The sequence below is a fragment of the Peromyscus maniculatus genome, chromosome 4 (genome assembly GCF_049852395.1).
Source record: "Peromyscus maniculatus bairdii isolate BWxNUB_F1_BW_parent chromosome 4, HU_Pman_BW_mat_3.1, whole genome shotgun sequence".
Classification (NCBI taxonomy): Eukaryota; Metazoa; Chordata; class Mammalia; order Rodentia; family Cricetidae; genus Peromyscus; species Peromyscus maniculatus.
This window is the reverse complement of record NC_134855.1, coordinates 135,178,462-135,199,841: the sequence shown is the minus strand read 5'-3', so window position 1 is coordinate 135,199,841 and position 21,380 is coordinate 135,178,462. Positions and strand designations below refer to the sequence as shown.

Sequence of the window (21,380 nt, the reverse complement as noted above, 5' to 3'; positions counted from 1 at the left end):
TTTTATTTTAAATGTTTTAAATTATTTCTTTATTATTTCTGCGTGTACACAATGTGTGTGGGAGTGCTGTATGCAACAGCATGCATGGAGCCCAGAGGATGGCGCATGGAATCGGTCCTCTTCTCCCTTGACATGGGTTCTAGGGATCAGACTCAGGTTGTCAGGATTGCGTGGATAAGTCAGGTCATTTAGAAAACAGAAGTCAGGGAGGCAGGCCCTCGGCTGCACTGCCTGGGTGGCCTGTCAGTGCAGTGTGGTGAAGGAAGACGCGGCTCTCGTTTCCTCCTCTCAACACTTAGCACAAAGTTGAGTTGGAGGAGCCACGTGGCTGGATGAATGAGTGAAGGAATAAATGTGTGACATTTTCCAAGGTAAACACTCAAAAATAGTACTTAAAATTGCGAATCCAACTTCCTTTTACTAACACACCCTGGACAGAGAAGCAAGGGCCAACCCTGATACTTCAAGGCTGAGTAAGACCTGAGAACCCTACGGCAGAAAATGGGTCCAGTGAAAGGCAGCGATTGCCCAAAGTCACAGAGCTAAGGTGGAGCCCTCTGAATTCTACCCACCCTGCTCCCATCTTGGACTAAGTGTGGACAGCTCTTTCCTTCTGTGTGTCCAGAACACTGCTCCCGTCCTCCTAAGGAGTGCGGCAGAGCCGCGGGCAGGCGGCACTGCCTCTTTCCTCGGTTCATTCCCTTTGTCTCCTCTTTTCCCATCCACCTGCTGGGGTTTGAACCCTGTCCAGCAGGCCTGGGGCTTTCTGGAACAGAGGAGCATCCAAGGCCAGGTGGTGCCTCAGCAGAAACACCAGTGCTCCTGGCCCAGGATGCTCTACCGTGAAGCCTGCACAAACGCCTCCAAATAACACTGTCCCAGGAAGGAGGCTGGGACTGAGAAGCCACTCACCCATAAGGCCAAGGACCAAGGATTCTGCTCACAGCCTCCTAGGAGCCTTTAGATGGACTGTCTCTGAATATCACGGTAAGAGAAGGAAGGACCAGGAAATGTCTGGATAGAATCACGGATCGCCAAGTTTTAAGTTTTGCAGCTTGGAATAATGGACTCAAGGATTTGCGTCCAAGCTCAGCACTCCAAGTCCCCCAGAGATGATTCCATCCCAGAGTAACTTGTCTGAGGGATGAACTGATTCTCGAGCCACCATTGTGTGCATTTCCCATCCTGCCTTCTGCCAGTTCTCTGGTGTCCTCAACCGGCCCTGCCATCTGCTGCCGCCCTCACGTGGGCTCCATCTCCCCCTTTAGAAACTCATTTCTGCTCTTTCTCTGCCTTCCTGGCCTGAATGCCTCTCCCCAAACAGTTCCAGTGGCTTTCGTGGAGATTTTCTTTTTAGTTCAAAAATGTTTACTTATTTGCATTTATTATTATTATTAGTGGGTATATGTCCACACAGGAGGTCAGAAAACAACTTTTAGGAGATGGTTCTCTCCTTTCAGTGTGGGATCTAGGGATTGAACTGAGGTCATTAGGTTGTGTGGCAAGCATTTTTACCTGCTGGGCTCATCTTTTCAGCCTATGGTTATTTCTAAAAAAAAACAAAAAAAAAAAAAAACAAAAAACCCAACCAACCAACCAAACAAACAACAACAACAACAACAAAAAAAAAAAAAAAAAAAAAAACAGCTAGGCATAATGGTGCCAGATACCTTTAATCCCAGTACTTGGGAGGCAGGAGAATCTCTTTGAGTCCAAGGCCAACCTGGTCTAAATCCTGAGTTCCAGGACAGCCAGGACTATGTAGAGAGATCCTGTCTTAAACAAAGCAAAATCAAACCAAAACATAATCAAGCCACTCTCATCTTTTAACATTTCTATTTATCTCTATTTTAAATATTTGTTTTATTTTTGATGGGAATGTGTATGCCTGAGTGTATGTTTGTGCAGCAGGGTGCATGCAGGAGACCTCAGAAGTCAGAAGAAGGTATCAGACCCTGGAACTGGGGTCACAGGAAGTTGTGAGCCACCATGTGGGTGTCAGGAATTGAACCTGGGTCTTATGCAAGAGCAATATGAGGTCCTAAATGTCGAGCCATTTCTCCAGCCCCCTGCTTGTGTGTGTGTGTGTGTGTGTGTGTGTGTGTGTGTGTGTCTGTCTGTCTGTCTGTCTGTCTGCACACATGCATGTAGAATATCATAGAGTTGGTTCTCTCCTCCCACCTTTACATGGGTTCTGGGGAACCTAACACATGGCTGGTGCAACAAGCACCTTTACCCAGTGAGCCACTTCGCTGGCCCAACTTTCTCCGGTGAGAAACAAATAAAAACATGTCCTTTTCTGCCCACCACCCAGTTCTTCCCCTTCCCTTTGTCCTCCGGCTTCTCAAAAGTCTTCCCACCACTTGCCATCTCGGCTGCTCATGTCTCCTCCCCTCATCACCCTCTGACTGTGTTCCCACCATCCCCCTGAGCTCAGCCACAACCTCTCGATTCCTAAGCCCAGCAAAGCCTTTCAGCCACCTTTCTGTTTGGACACTCAGCAGCTAACCCAGCTGGCCACGCCCCCTCCCTTCCCCCTCTCTGGCCACTCCTTCTAGGCTGGCTTTGTGACCCTCTCCTCTCCATCCTCTTTCCGGTGTCCCTGAGTGGTGAGAACTATTCTCATGGCTGGATTTATGTCACTGCCTCCTCAGCATCTCCCTGGGGTTGGTACGTTTCTGAGCCCTAGGATGGCGTGGCCAGATGACTGTGTTTTTCACAAAACAGCTGAGTAGGAGGCTGGGGCTAAGCACAGTGCCTGGCACATGCGGGCACCCAGCAGGTGTTTGGTAGATGGGGAAAGTGGGACAAGAACTGCCAGCCTGCGATTGCTCCACAGTTCTCTGCATCCAGTGAGCCATGCACACACATCTTAGGGCGCCCCCGAAGGTGCCAGAGAGAGCTCTTAGTTACTGGGACCTGATGAGACTAGAGAGACCTTCCATAACCCTCTCCCTCGCTGTACTGACAAGGAAACTGAGGCCCAGAAGGGTTAAGTGACTTGTCTCCAGTCACACAGCATAAAGTTAATAGCAGAGATATGGGGGGTGGGGTGGGGACCCAGGAAAGGGCACTCTTTGGTATTATCTCCCAAGGAGGCATTAAAATATAGAAATACAGGGAGGGAGGATGGGCATAGTATGACCACGACAGATGTGAACAGAGAGTCCAGAGAGTTCAAAGGCACAATGTCCTATGCAAATCTTACTCGATTGTTGTCTGATCCAACACACCGGTGACTGGGATCCCGTAAAACTGCTGCATCGTGGACACTGCTGACTGCAGGGCCTTCCCGGAATGCAACGCAGATGCCCGTGACTCATAGGGAAGCAGATAGCCATAGGATTTTAACCAGTTCTGAAAAGCATGTGAAAGAAAACGGTGCATTAGGCTGGAGGAGGCTCCGTTCCACATGGCAGAGATTTAAACTGGGGATCATTTCACCAAAGTACGTATGGACCCACACTCTGACTGACTCTTCCATTTCACCCTGCAGATGTGGTCACGTTAACCTCCAGAATACGGACCTCTGATTGGCTCACCCCCCCACGGTCACCCTCTCATTGGCTGTCCACTACAGAATGACACTAACTTTGTATTCAGAGCTTTTCCCTGCCCTTTTTATTCACGACTTTGGTGCTTCCCACTGACACGAGCCCAACATGCAAGAGCACAGGGACAGCTAACTCACTGAGGTAGAACAGCCCGAGGATACCTTCCCTCCTAAAACACGCTGTGCCTGAAGTCAATCTGACAGAGCCTCACACTGCACCATATCTGTTAGCAGGAGAATACATATAATCTTCATTGCTAAACCATCTCTCCGCAAAGCAATCCTTTATAAACAATTATAAATAAGCAAAGCAACATATTCCATATATATATATATAAATAATAAATGCATAGAAAAATCTATTATGTAAGAGAATCTCCTGCCTTTCAGAAATACACATTGAAGGCTTACATAAGAATGTGTGGTATCTGCAACTGGTGCTTAATGGGCTCCAAAATAAATGCATAAATATATTTTGAGAGAGAGAAAGATAGCCAGATGAAGGAACTGCAGTCACACGCGAACAGTTGAAGATTCGGGCGAAGGGCTGTCAGTTCTTTGTCCTGGTCCTGTCAACTTCCTGAAAGCCTTAGTTGATGTCAACAGTGTGTGCGTGTGCATATGCATATGTGTGTGTGTGTGTGTGTGTGTGTATGCACACATGTGCAGAGGATTGAACCCGGACTTCTTGTATTCATCTACAGCCTCAGCTCCCTCCAAAGTTAAACAACAGCAACAATAAAAATCAACCTAGCTTAATATCTCTTGGTTAGAGAGTACCATGGAGGACTTCTTTTGTGCTTTTCTGCTTTCCAAGCTTTTGTTTTTGTTTTTAATGGAATCATTTTCTAAAAAGGGGAAAAAATGGCTGAGGATGTGACTCAGTAGTTGGGCTCTTGACTAGTGGGCACAAAGGCCCGGAGCTCAATGTCAAACACTACAGAGACTAGAAAAAGTTTGGGTGAAGAGGATCTGTGGAGGCCCAAATTACTCAAGGTCAGAGAATCTGAGCTTCCTTTACCCAGCAGGGTTGCACAAGGGGATGATTTGACCACAGGGCATGAATACCAGGTGTTTGGAAGGGTCTGCACCTGGCTGTATCTAGCTACGGGGAGGCCTTTTGCCTCACCCCTTGGCCTTATTATAAAAGCCCTTTTGAATAAAGTTCTGGGCCATTGGTTATTGACCCAAGTTCTCCTGAAGCCATCCTGTGTTTCTGTCTTCTCATCACCTAGGTCTCTCTTTCTACCTGATACTTTTTTATCCCTCTCTCCTCAAGAGTACCCAGGATAAAGTGGGGGCTGGTCCCCCACAAAGGTCAAGAGAGCACTGAGACCGCAGGATAGCAAGGTAAAGGAGCTTACCCCACCCCTAAAGGTGAGAAGGGATGGAAATCCAAAGAAATGAGGACCCCGAGGGTCCCTGTGTCACCTACAGGAAAATGAATGAAACTTCCACATTCTTAATGTGTCAGGCACACCCTCAATGCCAGACTTGAAGCCACAAAACCCAATTCTCTGCCCATCTCCAGAGGGTCATCCTGAGTACTGATGAGTGAGTGTAGGGGAGGCACCTTGGGAAGGTACCATTCCCTTCTCATGTACTCTCTGAACTTACTGCATAGTCGATGATGACTTTGAACTTTCTGATCCTCCTGCCTCCAAGATGTGCTAAGATTGTAGGCATGTGCCACCATGCCCAGTTTTATTGGGTGCTAGGGAACCAAAGCTTTATACGTGCTAGGTAAGCACTCTACCAGCTGAGTTACATCTTTAGCCCAAGAGCTTTTGGCTTTTGTTTCTATACAAACAACTTTATTGTGAAGATGTCCCTTATTGTAAGCCAAATCAAATCACTTTTAGAAGGTAGCTGCCAGAACTATAAGTAAGTTACTCTTTATGTTCACCAAAGGCAACTATAACATCTTCACTGCCTTGTGATAAAACTGATTAAAAGCCAAATTGCCAGAATAATAGTCTTGGAACACCCGCAAAAGAGCGACAACTTTACTTCTCTCATATTTGGTGTCTAAAACATGTTTTCCCTTCAGAATGATGCTGCCGAGTGTCAATACTCACAGTCCCCCAACATGATTCTCTCTATGCCTCTGCACATACGTTTCTCTCTGCCGAGTATTCTTAGTTTGGCAAAAACCTTTCATATTTTAATGTTCAATCCATAAATTACTACCCCTGGAAGACTTCCCAGGCTAAGTGAGTTCTCTCTCCTCGGTGCTCTCTAAACTCCTATTACACATATTATGGATCTTATAACATTGGGCTCCAATCATTGCATATCACCATCCACCAGATTCTAAGCTCCTTGTGGGAAGGCTCCCTCCATCTCTGTATAGCCAATGCCGAGTTGGACATGCTTTAGTTGTTCATTTTGTCCAGTCAACAAACATTATCAAACACTTAATACATGCTAGGCACTGTGCAAGGTTTGGGGGTACACCAATGACTAAGGAATTCACAAACTGACAAGTGACCCTGTGATGAAAATATAGCAGTACAGAACAGATATGGAGAGGGTTCTATGGGAAAAAAGGGGGGGGGGGAAGGGATAAAGGGAAAGGTGAGGTCATGGAAGATGTCCAGGTGGAGATGAGATTGGAACTGTCCAGCAGGTATGGGTGGCACATTCTGGGAAATATGTAAAAAGGACTGGAACTTTGGGTGAGAGTAGGTGAAGAGGTTGGAAGGAGGGAAATGGAGAGAGATGGCATACAGTCATCTATCTCAAAGTGGCCATGTTACAAAGAATCCTTTGGGAATCGACCCTCAGCCCATGATCAGCCACAAAACTCAAATACTGACAGGTAGGAATGTCCAGGAAGCTGACAAGTCACTCAGTCATTCACCTGCTCTAACATCTATTCCCAGGTTTAACCCTGTCATCAAAGCATTAGGTCTCTTGCCGTATTCTCTCTGCTAAGGAACATGGACCAGAGACTAGTCAGCTCCTGAATCCACTGCTTACCGCATCTCTGCCACTCACACGCTCCTCTGACTTCTCTTGGGAGAAGCCTCTGATCACACTGAACACACACCAACTCCCAAACATTCTTTGCTCTTTCATAGTTCCAGGCTCTTCCTAGTGGCTGCAAACCCCATTCTCTTGATTCATGGTGGCACACTCCTACTCATCCTTCAGTGTCCATACTTTCCTTATACTTTCCTTAAAAACCCCTGGTAGAGCTAGGTGGCCTTCTTTATTCCTGAAGAAACTTGTACACACTGCTAAATGTTGTTACTGCCATGCATCATACCTGCTCACTGATTCTATCTGTTTCTCCAACTGCATCGAGTTCCTGGGGAACAGAAGCCGCCATTGTTTTTAAACCTGCTATGGTATTTAGCACAGTGTCTGAGTCAATAGTCACCAAGTTCATGAATGAGTAAATGAATGAACAGTTGGCTTGGGAGGCACTGTCTGAGTACCAAGGAAAGGAATTCATCTTGAAGAGGCTTAATAAGTAATGTACACGAAGACATGCAGCATAAATCCTGGTATCTAGTAAAGGCAGAAAAAAAGTATTTGCTGAAATTTATCAGTTATGTTTTGGCTTTCCAGCTTGATGAGGTAACAGGATCTATTGTCCTTTCTGAAGAAAAAAAAAAGATAAAAGCGAACCGAAAGAAGCAAGTCTCCTTCAGTTTTAAAAGGAATGACTTATCTTCCATCTTTTTACACCTTGACCCATTAATCAATCATCAGCCATGTCAGAAGCCTAACCCTGACAGCAGTTAACTAACTCTAAGACGTCTGACACCTTCCAAGTGCCGAAAGAGGTGTAAAACCCAGAGGAAAGTGAAAAATAGTGCAGGTACAGCAGACCGAAATAGCTGGGCCGAACCAAAGATGTGGAGATCATAGACAGAACAGCGTGATTGGTCTGCTGGCCACAGGGCGGGATTTCAGTCCCTGAGGAGCCAGAGCTGAGTAATGAATGACAGGGGAAGAAGAACAGAGGATAAGGAGAGAGAGAAAAAATGTGGCCCTAAGAGAAGAGCCGGCAGACTGCAGAGGCGGTGGTGAGATTAGAGGGGGATGGGGGTGGGAAGAGATGATCACTGGTGCGGCTAAGGAGCGCACTTGGAAAACCAAGATGGCCTGGGGAGGAGAGAGAAGCTGGGTAAGTTACAACAGATGGTCCCGAGGCATTCGAGAGCATCGCATCTATTTGGATGGGCCAGCAGAAGGAAAGGCTCCGGAGGATGGTCAGGTGTCTGAGCAGGAATGAAGTGCCTGCTGGTATTGCCAGAGAGGCTAGTGATGAAGTCTATCGAGAAAGCCCTGACAATCAGGTGTCTGATCTGGAAATCTGGATCGGAACGAGGAAGAGAGAATCAAAGACTGTGATCAAAGAATCTGGGGTCCAGGAACATAGGGTGCTCCGTCAGTAAAGTGCAAGCAGGGGGACTTGAGTTAGATTCCTAGAACCCAAGAGCAAATGCTGGGTGTGGTGATGCATGCTTCTCATCCCAGTACTGAGGAGACAGACCCAGGCAGGTCTCCAGACTCTGTGACCAACCAGCCTTGCCTAACTGGCAAGCACCACGCTAGTGAGAAATACTGTCTCAAAAAACAAGATAGATAGCTCCTAAGGAACGATTCCCTAAGTTGGCCTCTGACCTCTATGTGCATATTGCACACATGCATACATATGCGTGTGTACACACACACACACACACACACACACACACACACACACACACACACACACTGCTGTCTGGGCAATCAAATCCATAACTTGGGTGCCAATGTGAGCAATAGGAACAAAGCACAGCATGGAAAGAGTTTCAGTCCCATCTCAGGGCTTTGTCTGTGGAGTAGAGGAGACAGTGGAACTCCCCAGAGGAAAGCAAGCAACCCGGGACCGTCTTGCAAGGATACATGAGAGATGTTCAGGCTGGTGGGGAAGGGCGTCAAGAAGAACGAGGCAAGAAGAAGGAGAGCTGCCCTGTGGCTACAGAGTGCAGAATGAGAGATTGCAAGACACAGATCTTGACTCTAGAAGACACAACTTTTCGGAAGGCAGAGATGATCTAATTACAATAATGACCACAGATGTTATTATCAGAGTGCCTACGCTGCCCTTGGCATTGTGCTCAGCACTCAGAAGGTAGCCACCTATGAGGGAGGAATGGTGATTCCCAATTGCAGACGAGGAAACTCGGGTTTAGACAGATTCAATGATCATTCAGAGCTACAAAACTGGAAAATGGCAGGATTTAGGCTCTCCATGTGGTCAGGCAGCCTTCCCCCTTCCTGGGACTTTCTGATTCTCCCACGCCTAACATGCTCAGATCACAGCACGCACGTTTGTGCTGTGGCTCCTGTGCTGTTAGGGTTTTTGTTTGTTTGTTTGTTAACTTGACATGAGCTAGAGTCATCTGAGAAGAGGGAACTTCAGTTGAGGAAGTGCCTGCATCCTATTAGCCTGTAGGGAAGTCGGGGGGGGGGGGCATTTTCTTGATTAATGTTGGGGGGGGGCAGCATACTGGAGGTGGTGCCACCCGAGTAGGTCACGAGTGGGGTAAGAGAGCAGGCTGAGAAAGCATTGGGGCAAGTCAGTCAGCAGCAATCCCCATGGCCTCTGTTTCAGTTCCAAGCTCCAGGCTCCTGAGCTGACTTCCCTCCATAATGGCTCGTGATCAGAGTGTAAGCGAAACAAACCCTTCCTCCAGTTGCTTTTGGTCAGTGTTTGTCATAGCAACAGAAACCCCAACTAGGACGATTCCTGTGCCAGAATACTGCGCCATCGACTTCTGCAGTTTTCCAAACCACGGGCCTCATGGGACCCATGATTCCTTGCTCTTCCTTACTACTTACATTCAGTGTTTTACCAAAAAGCATTGGTCCTACCTCCCAAACATCAAATCAACTTGTTTCTGCCCATCCACTCATTCAATATTCTTTATTTTTAAAATTTTAAATAGCCGGGCAGTGGTGGCGCACGCCTTTAATCCCAGCACTTGGGAGGCAGAGCCAGGCGGATCTCTGTGAGTTCGAGGCCAGCCTGGTCTACCAAGTGAGTTCCAGGAAAGGCGCAAAGCTACACAAAGAAACCCTGTCTCGAAAAAAACCAAAAAACAAAACAACAAAAAAAAAAATATTTAGGTACATATCTCTGTGTTCCTGAGGGTGTATGTATGTGCACCCCACATATGCAGGAGCCCACAGAGGTCCGAGGGGGTGTCCGACCCTATGGAACTGGAGTTACAGGTGAGCCGCCATGTGGATGCTGGGAACCGAACCTGGGTCCTCTGCAAAATCAGTAAGCGCTCTCAACTGCTGAGCCATCTGTCCAGCCCCATTGATACTTATTGAGCAACTTACTATAGACCAGGCTCTGAGTACTAGGGCTCTAACAGAAGAAAACCCTTCAGCTCCTTTCTGGTTGTCATTTAGGGGGAGAATCAGTAGTAGTAAGTGTGGTGAAGAGTAGTGTAGGCCAAGGAGACAGAAAATTCCTGGACAGCTATTTTATAGATAGAATGTGGTCAGGGAAGGTACCAGACATTTGAATAAGAGATATTAAAGAAGTCAAGGAGTGGGCCATGTGAATACTAATTCAGGAGTATTGCAGGAGGGCTAGGAGAATGGCCCAGTGGGAGAGCATGTTCCTAGCATGCATGAGGCTTTAGATCTCAGGAAGCATCCTCGAGAGGGTTCCATTAATTCTCTTTACACCCGTGGGCTGGATAGGGTCCTATTTGAAGACAGTTCACTTGGGACCTACAAACTTCCACAAACTAAATATTGCTAACTTAGCTGAGTGCCTTTAGGCAAAGGACTTAACTTCTCTCTGCATCCTGTTCCTCATCTGGTAATCGAGGATGATGAAAGAATTGTTAAGAGGACTCAGTGACATGGAGCATTAGGTAAGAATGGTCTTTGAAGATGTTCACATCCAAACTCCCAAAGCCTGTGAATGCCATGTAACAAGAAAGACTGTCCTGATGGGATCAAGAATCTTCCCACAGGGAGATTATCCCGGGGCACCAAGGAGAGTGCCATGGAATCACAGGAATCCCCAGAGTCAAAGTCAGAGTGTGCTGAGGGAAGCAGGGGGTCCCCGGCCAGGAAATGAAAGCAGCCGCAGGAAGCTGAAGAGCACAGAGTCTCCCCTGGAGCCTTCAGAAGAATGCAGCCATGCCCACGCCTTGACTTCAGTCCCATAAACCCATTTTGGACTTCTGATTTCCAGACTTTTTTTGTGGTGCTAGGAATCAAATTCAATGCCTTTCATACACTGTACAACTGAGCTATATGACCAGCTTTATAAATACTATAATTATTGAGACAAAGTCTCAATACGTAGCTCTGGCTGGCTTGGAACTTTCTATATAGACCAGGGTGCCATCAAACTCACAGAGAGCCACCTGCCCCTGCCTCCCAAGTACTAGGATTAAAGGTGTGTGCCACCATGCCTGGCCAACAGCTAGATTATTTATTTAACTAAACTTGTGGCAATTTGTTGTAGCAACAATAGAAAACTAATACATGAGCACAAAGCCTTTGACAATATTGTTACTGTGTTCTTGTGCCTACACTCTGCAACACAGTGGCCACCACCCTTGGCCACCCCTGCTGTCCCAGTCTCTCTGGTGACTTCTCTAGGGTCACCTTGGTCATTGGGTTCGTTCTCTTGAATTCCTGTCCCACTAAAACCTTTCTCCTCTTGCCTTGCAACTGAGGGCCCTTGCTGCTGGTCCCCTGTGTTAGAACTACTTTTTAAAAACGTCCAATGAATACAGAACCATTCAAGGGTCCAGGAAATGCGATGTTCAGGAATACTTAGAAGATCAATGTAATTTCACAGCCATGTTTTGCAGAAGAGAAAAATGAAATGCATAGAGGAGAAATCACTTATTTAAAATTGCAGAGCAAGTTGGCAGGGGGGCCAGAAAGGGAGCGCAGCCTCCAGCCTCCAGGGAGGGTTCTTTCTGTTGCTCTAAACCCCCTACTCTAGTTCTTCATTGCTTCCAAAAGCGCTCGCTCTCTCTGTCTGTCTGTCTGTCTGTCTCTTTCCTCTCTCCTCTCTCCCTTCTTCTTCGGTTCCAGTCAGTCTAAAAGGCCCTCAGAATCGCCCACAACACCGAGCTGAGCTTCCTGACAAACACCTTAACGGTACAGTGTTGCCTGTTGGCTGCCGTTGGCTCTCGAGTGGGTGGTAAGTGCACTAACGGGAATCCCCGGGAGCTCTACACAATGTCCTTGGCCCACTCCCAAGAGGCCACCACAAGCCAGACAATCACCAGGCTTGGGGAGGTGGCACATTTGGGGTTTTGGGTCAGCGCTGGAATGTTTTCTAATTCTGGGAAGGCCTCTGACCAAGGCCAGGAGTGTGGCCACACTCTCATTCACTCTGAGGAGGGAGGAGGCCTGGTCTTCCTTAGTCTTTCCATTGCCTTCCTGGTTCCCTCTGCTTCCTGATGAGCTGAGGAACAAGGAGAGCAGAGACAAAGACCCATGGTTAAGGCCGTTTCTTTAACGGGAAAATGGCTGACTTAGATAACTTGTAACTACTATGAAAGTCTCCATTATTTGAGTTCAGGTGGGCTGAGTTGTGGAGTCCATCCTCTAGTTCCTCATTGCCAGTTGCAAAGTCTAAGCCCAGATCTCAACAAGCTTCAAGAGCTTTCTTGTCACCTCCCCCAAATACCTACCCTCTAGCCCCGACTGATCTCCTATGTTGCCTGAACACACCCTGCGGACCAAGCCTCGTTTTCACGATAGAATACCACATTCTCTTGTATTCTGGCCTTGTCCTGATGAACTATTTGATATCCTTCAAAGTGTGCCTTGCATGGGGGAGACAATCTGTCCCAGGTTTAGTGGACTCACAGGGGCACCATCCCATCCCTCAGAGTCTCTCCTACTACAGCACCCACAAGGCTTGACACGCGCCTGTGTCCCCACGGAACTCTCGCTTGTGAGCTCACAGCTTGGCATTGGGAGACAGTTACGTAAGTATTCAACACTTTATTGAAACTGTGATAAGTGGAATGAAAGGCCAGGGCAAGGTGCTGTGAAAGTGCCTACCGGAGATATCGGCTGTGATGTCAGGAATGACCTCCCCAAGCATATAACATCTCAGGTGAGACCCGGGAGCCAATAGACAAGGCCAAGTGAAAGTTTAAAAAGAGAACATTTCAGGGAAAAAATTATTCTGTTCAACTTCTGAAAGGGAAGGAATTTGTAGACTAGAAAAGAAGAAAGTGTGCCAAGGTGGCTGGAGTCTAGCAACCAATGAAGGGAGTCAGTGGGAAAAAGGGAAGCGTGAGAATGGGAAGCACTCGGCCACAAGGGGCCTCACAGGCCACGCAAAGCAGAGTGGTGGGTGCTGCCCACTAGGGGCTCCCCACATTGTTCTTTCTACTTCTGTGTGTGTTGGAAATTTTCCATAATAAAAATTAGTCGCAGTTGGAGCTGGAGAGAGGGTTCAGTGGTTAAGAGTACTAGTTACTCTTCCAGAGGTCCTGGGTTCAATCCCCAGCACCCACATGACTGCTCACAACTGTCTGTAACTCCAGCCCCAGGGAATATAGTGCTCTCTTCTGACTTCTGAGGGGACTGCATGCCTGTGATACACAGACATCCATCCATGCAGGCAAAAACACCCATACGTAGAAAATAAGCATAAATAAATCTTTTTAAAAATTAGTAGCAGTTTAGTAATAATGGGTTAACCATTGTCCTAGAAGTCATTTAAGCAAGAGGAGGGTGGGAACAATATGGTCTAATCGAGTACATTAAAAATTTTGTTATTACTGAAGATTTTAAGCATTCAGAAAGACATAAAAAATAATAAAACAGACATCAGATAATCACCATCCAGCTCTGCAGTGAAGTGTTTACTGTTTCCATATCTGCTCACACCACACTGTGAGCTCCTGGGGAGAGGTCAACGGGGGAGGCAAGAGTTCGAAGCCTTGTTTATAGGATAGAGCGAAAGCCTTGTGCTGTATTGGTTTTACTTTTTAATTTTTATATTAAAATTTTACTTAGTAGCTTTTATTATTTCTCCTCTCCAGCCCAGCCCACCCCTGTGTGTGTGTGTGTGTGTGTGTGTGAGTGTGTGTGTGTGTGTGTGTGTGTGTGTGTGTGCACATGCCATGGCACAGGTGTGGAAGTCACAGGACAAGTTGTGGCATTCTCTCTTTTGACCTTTGTGCAAGTTCTGAAGATCAGACTCATATCATTAAGTGCACAGGCCTCGCCAGACTTTTTTTGCGGGGACGAGGGCAGGGTCTCCTACAGTCCAGGTTGGCCTCAAACTGCATGAAAATGACCAAGAACTTCCTGATCTTCCTGCCTCCACCTCCCAAGTTCTGGGATTACAGGTGTGTGCCATTACATATAGTCTATGCAGTGCCCAGGACAGGACCCAGGGCTTCATGCATACCACACAAACACTCTACCAGCTACAATACATTCCCCATCCCCTGTACTGGCTTTATACACAGATCCCATATAGGGTTTTGTGTGTGTGGTGGGGGGAGGGTCTCACTCTGTAACCCTTGCTGGCCTGGAACTTGGTATGCAGAGAGATCTGCCTGCCTCTGTCTCCCAAGTGGTGGGGTTTAAAGGTGTGTGTCACTATACACAGCTTGAGCCATACACATTTCTTTTTAAACATCCCCCTGACCCCTTCATGAAGGATTAGACGTGGGCTGCTCAGGTGGAGGTTTAAGGTTAAATAAGAGACAACAGGAGTTTAGTCTAAGATATCTGTGTAGGGAAGTGAATGGGATAAACACGACTCAGCACAGGGATGGGCTGGGGTTGGTTACTGTTAACAAGGACTCAGCACAGGGACCACTGGGGTTGGTTACTGTTAACAAGGACTCAGCACAGGGATGGCTGGTGTTGGTTACTGTTAACAGGGACTTAGTACAGGGATGGGCTGGGCTTGGTTACTGTTAACAAGGACTCAGCACAGGGATGGCTGGGGTTGGTTACTGTTAACACGGACTCAGCACAGGGATGGCTGGGGTTGGTTACTGTTACAAGGTGGGCGGGGAGAGAAAAGGGGAAAGAACACTCTTGCTTTGGGGACTCCTAGATGTTTGTGGTGCAGGCCTGAGCTTAAGAAGTATTCATTGCCAGTGAAAGTTCAATAACAATGTTTGCTTTTCTCTACTTCTTTAGAGCTATATGATAACCTTTCATAAATGTTATCTATCTATAGACTTACGGGCACACAGCTATCCAAGGCACATACATAAATAAATTCACACACACACACACACACACACACACACACACACACACATACACACATACACACACACACATCTACTACCACATGACTGCTATTGTCATACATATTATTAAAGCATAGATCCAAGTTGATTTTTAGAACAAATTTGTGTTGTAAGACTTATCAGAACTTGAGTAAAATGAACCCTGGGGTGCAGAAAAACCCAATGGTTGCCTCTACAAACCTCTGTGCAGGGCTGAGGTGTAGCTCGGGGTGCATCACTAATATGCAGCAAACATGAGGCCCAGGTTCTGAACTCTAGCATTGCAAAATAAACAAATGAAAAAGCAAAACCCCTCAGTAAGGGTGGGGGCAGGGCCAGAGGGCATAGCTTTACCCATGGACCATTCCCTGGCACGGGCACTCAGGCCTGAGGCCCCTTAAGTAAGCTTCAAACACCGAGCTACAACCAGCACTCAGAGCAGCTCGGGGCGAGTGCATCCCAGCCCCTCAGCCTCCTCACAAGCTCCAAACAGGCCACCTCTTGGCTCAGATGCCTTTAATGAGGCCCCTTAGCCTCTGGGTGAAAGCCAATCTTACGGTCTGCTCCCAGCTTCCCTTGCCAGCCTCTTCTCCATCCACACTCTTACTGGAAACAAGCGAGGAACTCAGTGCCCCAGATAGATCCAATTATCCGGTATTTCCTAAGCACACCATGAGCTCAGGGGGCGCACAGTCCCCGGTTTTCCTTGCCTGGACTGCTGATCCACCATTCTCCGCTCCTTTCCTTCGTCTGAGATTCAGCTCGGTTGCCATTTTCTCCTGAAGCATCTTCTGCCCTGGGCTCAGCTGGGCCATCTCATGCCTCCCTCCTTAGGCCTTGCCTACACCTTAATTTCTGCCGCTAGTACAAAGCTGAGTGGAATCCCAGCATTGGGGAGGCCGAAGCAGGACGATCACTGAAAGTTCAAGGCCAGTCTGGGCTCCACAGCTGAATACTTGGGTACCAAGTACTGTCCAAAGAATATGGTCAGGGGACACAAACAAGAGTAAAAGCATTTCTCACACTAGGTGTCAGACACTGTTTCAGTTTGTCTCCTCATCGGGAGTTCACCCAATTCCATATCATCTGCAAGCCTAAGCAATTCCTAACACGAGTCTCTTGATACAATTAGGGTTTACTTCCAGCAGTATAATTTACTGATTTTCAAACTATCACCTTTCAAGGTCTGGCTTGGAACATGCTTGAAAGTGGAAAATGGCGGCCCCAGGAATCCCAAGCCAGGGCAGTTTTGTGCAGCAGGAAAAGCGCTGAGCACAAGGACAGAGAATCCAGTTCTGGTCTCCACCTTATTGTTTAGTAGCTGTGGGTGGGTCCCTGGAGAAGCTGACAGGAAGCCCTGTCACCTCTCTGAGCCGCTGTGTACTCATCCATGAGGTGAGCACGGCTTCCTTGGCTACTTCATGAGGCCGCTGCCAGGACCACACATACGTGACAGGGTCTGGAAAGTTCGAAGCTCCTTACACCCCCAGAGGCTGTTAGGATACCAGGAAAATCCACAATAACACAAGAAGGCGTAGGACAAGTTTAGCTCATGTCGCAGAGAGAGCGTCTAACGGGCTCTTTTCCCCCGGACAAGAGCGGGATGTACAGAAGGCTACAAAGTACCGAAGGCATTGGGGACCTGGATATTTGTCAGTGTTGTTTGATGGGGCTATCCCAGCCTCTGCCTCACCCAGGGCTCTTCACTTCCTTGACTGCAGGTGCAGACCAGAGAGTGCTCTCCGTCTGCTCAGAGCACGTCACTCAAAACCAGTCTCATGGGCGGGACTCCATTACAGCCTGAGTCTCAGAGTCATACAGTGACTCACGTGGCCTGGGCTCACTGGCTTATCTCATTTTTGTCTACTCAGATTTTCCTCAAAATCAAATTAGACCTAGGAAGGATGAAAACGTAGATGGGGATTCTCCTCAGCTAGCACTAAGAGAAAGGGATGCTTTAAATAACCAAAGGCGAGGAGCCATTTAGAGACTTGGTAGCGCCCCTCCCTCACCCCACACACGAAGTACAAAAGAAGCAAGAGAAAGCAAAAGCAAGAACAGACTGAGTCTTTTTTTTTTTTTTTGGTGGGGAGGACTTGGTAATGAAAGACCAGAGATAGGAAATCAAAAGCCAAAGACAGTAAAGAAAAACACTTTCAATTTAGGAGCCAGGAGGCCCGGGACCAGTTCTGGTCTCAGTCATTGGCAATCAAAGTTTGTGTCCTTAATGTCTCATTTAAGACAACTGAAGAAGTAACAGTTAAGAGCTGCAGTGTGTTTACGTGGTGATCGCCACGGTGACGGCCACCTCTCTCAGTCCCTCTTCCCCGTAGGTCCCGTTATTGGATGACACCCCACCTAAGGAGGTGTGAGAGAACTCAAGGGTGAATTGTGATGCTACTGCTTACAGCTAGAGGAGTGAGGCTCCAGTTCCAGGCCAGGGGCCCACGCAATTCATCCCTCTAAGAAATTCTTTATTTGTATGTGTGCATGTGAGTATTTGTGTGGTACCCGCTGTGTGTGTGTGTGTGTGTGTGTGTGTGTGTGTGTGTGTGTGTGTGTTAGATGTGCATGTGGAAGCCACAGATCAATCTCAGATGTTGTTTCTCGTGAGCCATCCATCTTGTCTTTATTTTTTGGTTTTGGTTTTGTCTTTTCTTTTGAGGCAGGGCCTCTCCCTGGACCTGAGGCTTGCCAATTAGGACAGGCTGGCTATTGAGCCCCAGGGACCCTGTTTCCTCCTCCCCAGAATTGGGATGACAAATGAGTGCTCCCCTGGGATTTCTACATGGGTGCTGGGAATTGAACTCGGGTGGCATGCTTGCACATTAGGTACTTTACAAGCTGAGCTGTCTCTCTAGTCCCTGAAAAAGGGTTTTAGGAGGTACCTTGAAACTTACGTGCCTAGGTTTGCCTATTTTAGGTGAGTGTAACCCCCAGACATAAAGAACACAGTGCTTAATGGTAAATATTTAAGGTTGAAGATTGTGTTAGATTTTGGTCGGGAAGAAACTTGACCATGATCTACAACCTTTTCCTTCCCAAACAATGTGTAAGTGTTTTCAAAAATTAAATGACACACTGACTGGGGATGCCTCTAAATGGTCCCCCGAGAGGAATAAATGATGCTGGGAGAAGGGAGGGGCTTCCTAGAGAGGCAGGTGTGAGCCAGAACCTTAAGGAAAGATTTCTGACGAATGGGTGGAGGCACAGCAGTGAACAACACATGACCATGTCCAGGGAACCCCGGCGGCAGCCTGTCTTAGGATAGATGAGAGGCAAGCTTATCTGGAGTCAGGATGCATTATCTATGAACAGTGGGAAAGATGGCTTACTAATGGGAGGGAGGGAGGGGCTGGACTCCAGGGGCCTCAAGACAGAGGAGGAGTGAGCAACATTATCTGTGGGCTGAAAAGCAATGACATTTCTACAAATTTTCAGTCATGTCACCCACTAGTGTTCAGTGAAGAGGTAATTAGGTGCAAATGATCTCAATAATTTCTAAAGGTTTTGGATAGATATTTTAAATGGACTGGGATGGCCATGGTTTCATCAAGGGCTGAGAATGCACTTAGGGATAGGGAGAGACCAGATGGAAAGAGGCAGTCACTTCTCTGAATGGAAAGGGATAAGGAGCGCAAGGGGCCCCGAGAGACCATACTGGAACCTGTCTGACTTAATTTTTTATAAGTGATCCAGAAAAAAGTAGAGCAGAGAGAAAATTCCAGGGCTGTGGTATATATTAGACCTTTTCAAGCAGGGAAATGCTATGCCAAGCGCGGAGGGGGTGGGAGAGGGGGGGGAGAGGGGGGATGGGAGAGCGGGGAGGGGGGGCAAAATGGCAGCTGGACATCAATGTGGAGAAGTGTAAGTCAATGCAGTCCGGTAAAAATAATCCACACACAGGGTGTTGTGTTCCAGGCTATCAGTTTTAACCCGTGAAAGGGACCAGGGTGCTCCTGTGGATCGTTTCCCAAAGGCTGTGGTCTGATATGCACAGATCAGGATATCTAACAAAAGGATGAGTGGTAACAGGACAGGGCCCGGAAATCAAAGAAATTATCCTTTCTCTATGAAAGAACTCCACATCTGGAGACGGTGGTCAGGTGGAAAATGAACTCCTCCAGATATCCACAGAGAACAACACAAATAACCTAGGATAAATGTGACTATTCTGGGAGGTGGCCCGTCTTGATGGGAGAGCTTAAGTTTAAAATCGAGAAGGGTGCGAGAGTGGAATAATCGAAGCCAGCAAGGCTGGTAAGGATAAGCACTGAGTAAACATAACCTTCTCTTCAAATCCTGACATATCTAAGCAAACTGTCTTCTCTTAATGTGCAAAATACCACAGGCATAAAAAGGTCTCTGACTTGAGCTCCTTCAGTTTCCTCTCTCAGAGATGATGAGAGCCACAGCAAAGAGACCGACCAAGGTAACAAAGCCTCCAGGGGCCAAGGCCAGCTAAGAGCCCACACACCCTAGTCTCCAGAGTAGGGCTCTCCCAACTCACCCTGCACCCATTCAGGAAGTCTGGAAGAGTCCTGCTTTTGCTGCGGTGGAAACCCATGAATCACATCACTTTGATGTGAGATAGAGCTAAACCACAAACGAGAGAAAGTTTTCCCCGAAAGTCAGGTAACAATTATAAACCTTTAGGAGGCCAACGATCAGCTGGGGCATTCTAATTTTTAAAAACATATCATCTTTGGAGAGTCTGAAGAAATCTAGAGAGTCTCTCCTAGAAAATGATACATGTTCATATATAAACACAAATTAGCACAAAATTTCAGAGAATTTATGATCCCCTGAGTCTCTTGCCCAGTTAAAAAACTGCTGTTCCTGCAGATTCGTCTAAACAGAATGCCTACTTAACAAACACACTCTTCTCAGGATAATCCAGGCAATCACTACTTTCCTCCAGCAATGTTAACACCGTTGCAACATTATTTTTTAGAATTTCAGGCTTCTAGTTCGGTAGAGAGCAGAGAAATTAGTACAGCTGCCCCCGGCCCCCTGTGATATAATGTCCTGGCTTAAACATGAAGAGACTAGAGCCAACTCACTAGCTCTGTGACCTTGGGCAAATTACTTAAGCTCTTGGGGGTCTCTATATTCATCTGTAAAATGGGGACAGCTGCTACAGCTAGCTCACAAAATACGTACTGGGATTAAATGAGCGAATTCCTCTCAAATGTAGCGCCAAGCCTGGCTCATAGTGCATGACTATTATTATGCATGTATCCATGCAGGCATTATGCATGCATCCATCCAATCCCCTCTTGGAGCTCCGACTTCTCATGCCAGTGATGAGCAGCTCACCGCCTCCTGGGCTGGCTGAGCACCTCCAATTGTTACAAACTTCCTGCATTGGGCCGAAATGTGCCTTCTTGCAACCCCTCACCCCCACTGTCGGTTAGCCTCCGTTCTGCCCGGTGGGGCCACGCCGATCTAGTCTATCCCGACGGCCCTTCAGCGACCAAGACAGCGATCCGGTCCGTCCTCGCCCTCCTCCCTCCCCCTTCTCCAGCTCCAACATCCTCGGCTTCTTCTCCAGCCCACAACACACTGGCTGCGCTTACTATTTACTCCGAGGCGTCGTACGCTTTCCCTCACACACAGCCTTGCAGGCCACACGCCCCGCGGCTACCGCGGCCATCCCGACCCTCCGCTCCGCCCCCGCCCGCCGCCCCTGTCCGCGGTGCTGAACGGAGCCCGGCCCGCGGGGCCCCGCCCGGCCCTGGTGCTGACCCAGCGCCAGGCTCCCCCATCTCCCCGAGAGAGGCCCGGCCGGTGCCGCCCCCCGCCCGACCCCGGCCCCGGCCCCGCGCGCCTGCTCACCTGCCCGGCGAAGGGCGCGTCCGCCCCGGCCGGCTTCCCGGCCCCCGCCGCCGCCGTGAGGCAGCAGAGCGCGGGCAGCAGCGGCAGCAGCCGCCCCGGGGCCCGCCAGGCGCTCCAGCGCGCGGCCTGGCCCGGCGCAGCGCGGCCGCCCCGGCTCCTCGGCATCCCGGCGGCGGGGGCCCAGCCGCCCGGCTGCGATGGCGGCGGCGGCGGCGGCGGCTCCGGCCGGGTCCTCCCGCTGCAGCCGCTGCGGAGCCGCCGAGTCACGGCGCCGCGGACGCGCGCCCGGCCCGCCTGCCTTCGCCGCCGCCGCCGCCGCCGCCTCGGCCGCCGCGCGCCCCCGCCTCCGCGCGCCCCGCCCCGGCGAGGGGCGGCCGGGGGCGCGGGGGCAGCGCCCGAGCGGGACCTGCGGGCGGCGGCGGCGGCTGCGGGAGGCGCTCGCTCGCGGCGCGGGGTGCAAAGAGGGCAAGCCCGGAGGGAGGGCGAAGAGGCCAGATAAATAAGGCTGGCCCTGGGGTGGCCCGGCCAGGCCTGGGGTCTGCAGCCCAAGGCTAGCCCCGGAGGAGAAGGGCTGAGGGGGGGACACTGGAGAAGAAGGGGCTGGGGAGACAATCTGGGTTGGAAGGGAATGAGCTCAAGAAATGCTTGGCATCGGAGAAGGGGGTCTCAGGGGCTTCCCTCGAGGGGTGGTGCTGAGAAGCGGAAAGAACAGACCTGGGCAGTGCTTAAAC

At 48.8% G+C, this 21,380-nt stretch overlaps 1 protein-coding gene across 1 annotated transcript in view; it reads right to left on the bottom strand.

The window, feature by feature from the left end:
• The window catches only part of Mmp24 (matrix metallopeptidase 24), a 44,624-nt gene extending 23,794 nt beyond the window's left edge, over positions 1–20,830 (bottom strand). The window contains exons 1-2 of the mRNA XM_076570961.1: positions 20,650–20,830; positions 3,209–3,357 (exon numbers count right to left, since the gene is read on the bottom strand). Of these exons, the coding sequence (XP_076427076.1) occupies positions 3,209–3,357; positions 20,650–20,814 (314 nt within the window). The 5' untranslated portion in view covers positions 20,815–20,830. The remainder of the gene's footprint in view (positions 1–3,208; positions 3,358–20,649) is intronic.
• Between the last annotated feature and the right edge of the window lie 550 nt (positions 20,831–21,380).